Source organism: Panicum hallii, chromosome 4, assembly GCF_002211085.1.
Source record: "Panicum hallii strain FIL2 chromosome 4, PHallii_v3.1, whole genome shotgun sequence".
Classification (NCBI taxonomy): Eukaryota; Viridiplantae; Streptophyta; class Magnoliopsida; order Poales; family Poaceae; genus Panicum; species Panicum hallii.
In genome coordinates this window covers 43941809-43943091 of record NC_038045.1, presented here as the reverse complement: position 1 = coordinate 43943091, position 1283 = coordinate 43941809, and the positions used below count along the sequence as shown (strand labels likewise).

General features: G+C 60.5%; 1 protein-coding gene across 1 annotated transcript; it reads right to left on the bottom strand.

The window, feature by feature from the left end:
- Window positions 1–276: 276 nt before the first annotated feature.
- On the bottom strand, window positions 277–1283 carry LOC112889881. The gene has a single exon (XM_025956665.1). It carries the CDS (start codon window positions 1102–1104, stop codon window positions 628–630), a length of 477 nt encoding a protein of 158 aa, XP_025812450.1. The 5' UTR covers window positions 1105–1283; the 3' UTR covers window positions 277–627.

Here is a 1283-nt window from a genome sequence, read left to right as displayed (position 1 = left end):
TGTCGCAGCTGACTTACCATGGCAGCTATAGATATTGTCTTAACCTAACAAATAAAACTACATGCCATGGACCATGGTATGACTCTGAACCTTACTACGTTCGCTGCATCAAATGGATGGCTGAAATGTCAGCAGACGGCAGAGTCATGCTGAATTTTCTTTCCTTGCTGAACACATATGGCGGTGACGCGGTAGCACCCATGCCCATAAAGTCCAAATACCCACGCACGTCAACCCGGCACAAACACAAACTTTTGCTGGTGATCTTCTACAATCTGCCATGAAAGTGAGAAAATGTATCGCCTTACTGACGAGCTGAATGAAAAGTTGCAAATCGGACAGTATAGTCCTCAACTCAATGAGCTCTCGCATGTCCTAGAATTACAGCACCAATAAAAAACAGAAAGAAAGAAGAAGAAGAAGACGACGACGACGACGAACACCAAGATCATTACCATGTACAGGCGTAGAGCTACAATCCCCAAGCAGACACACACTCTGCCTCACCATACCCCCAACAAAAACTGAGCAAGCTTTGCCATCCTGCAGCCAAAACCCCTCGCCAACGCGCTGCGGACAAGAGCAACCTCGAGGCGCGCGCTCTGGTCCCTGACTAGAGAGCAGCTACTAGTAGGCGCGGGCGTTGGCGGCGATCCTGGGCGACGCCGGGAGCGGGCTGCGCATGGGCGACCTCGGCGGCGGCGGTTGCGCGAGGCGGCGGCCCTCGGCGTCGTAGTAGATGACCCCGGAGAAGTCGAGCGGCTGGCAGCGCTCCCCCATGAGGATCTCCTTCCTCCACACCCCGGCCTCGGCCTCCCTGGCCGCCTTCCCGGCCGGCGCCAGCGAGAACGTCTTCTTCCACGGCGCCACGGCGGCGGCGCGGGGCGGCGACCCCTTGCCGTTGCCGCCCCGTCCAGCGCCGGCCGCCATCCTCCGCGCCGCCCGCTGGAGCCGGCCCACCAGCGCCGCCACCGCCTGCAGCAGCGTCGCGCCCATCCTCTGCGATTCCCGGCTCCTGCTGACGAGGAGGAAGGTAGGAGGAGGTGAGGTGGTGTCCCGGCTTGGCTCGTGAGGGTGAGGCGGCCGTTTGGTTTGGCGCGCCATATATAGCCGGCGGTGGTGGAGTGGCGTGGCGGGTGGACGAGTCAAACAAGCGGCTCGGCGGAGGCAGTTAACCGGCGAGTGAACCGTGCGCTCCCCAAGGGGTGTTTGTGTCTGTGCGCGCGGCGACCGACGACAGCGACGGCAAGTCGGCTCGGTCGATCCTCGCCGGCGAAACGGAG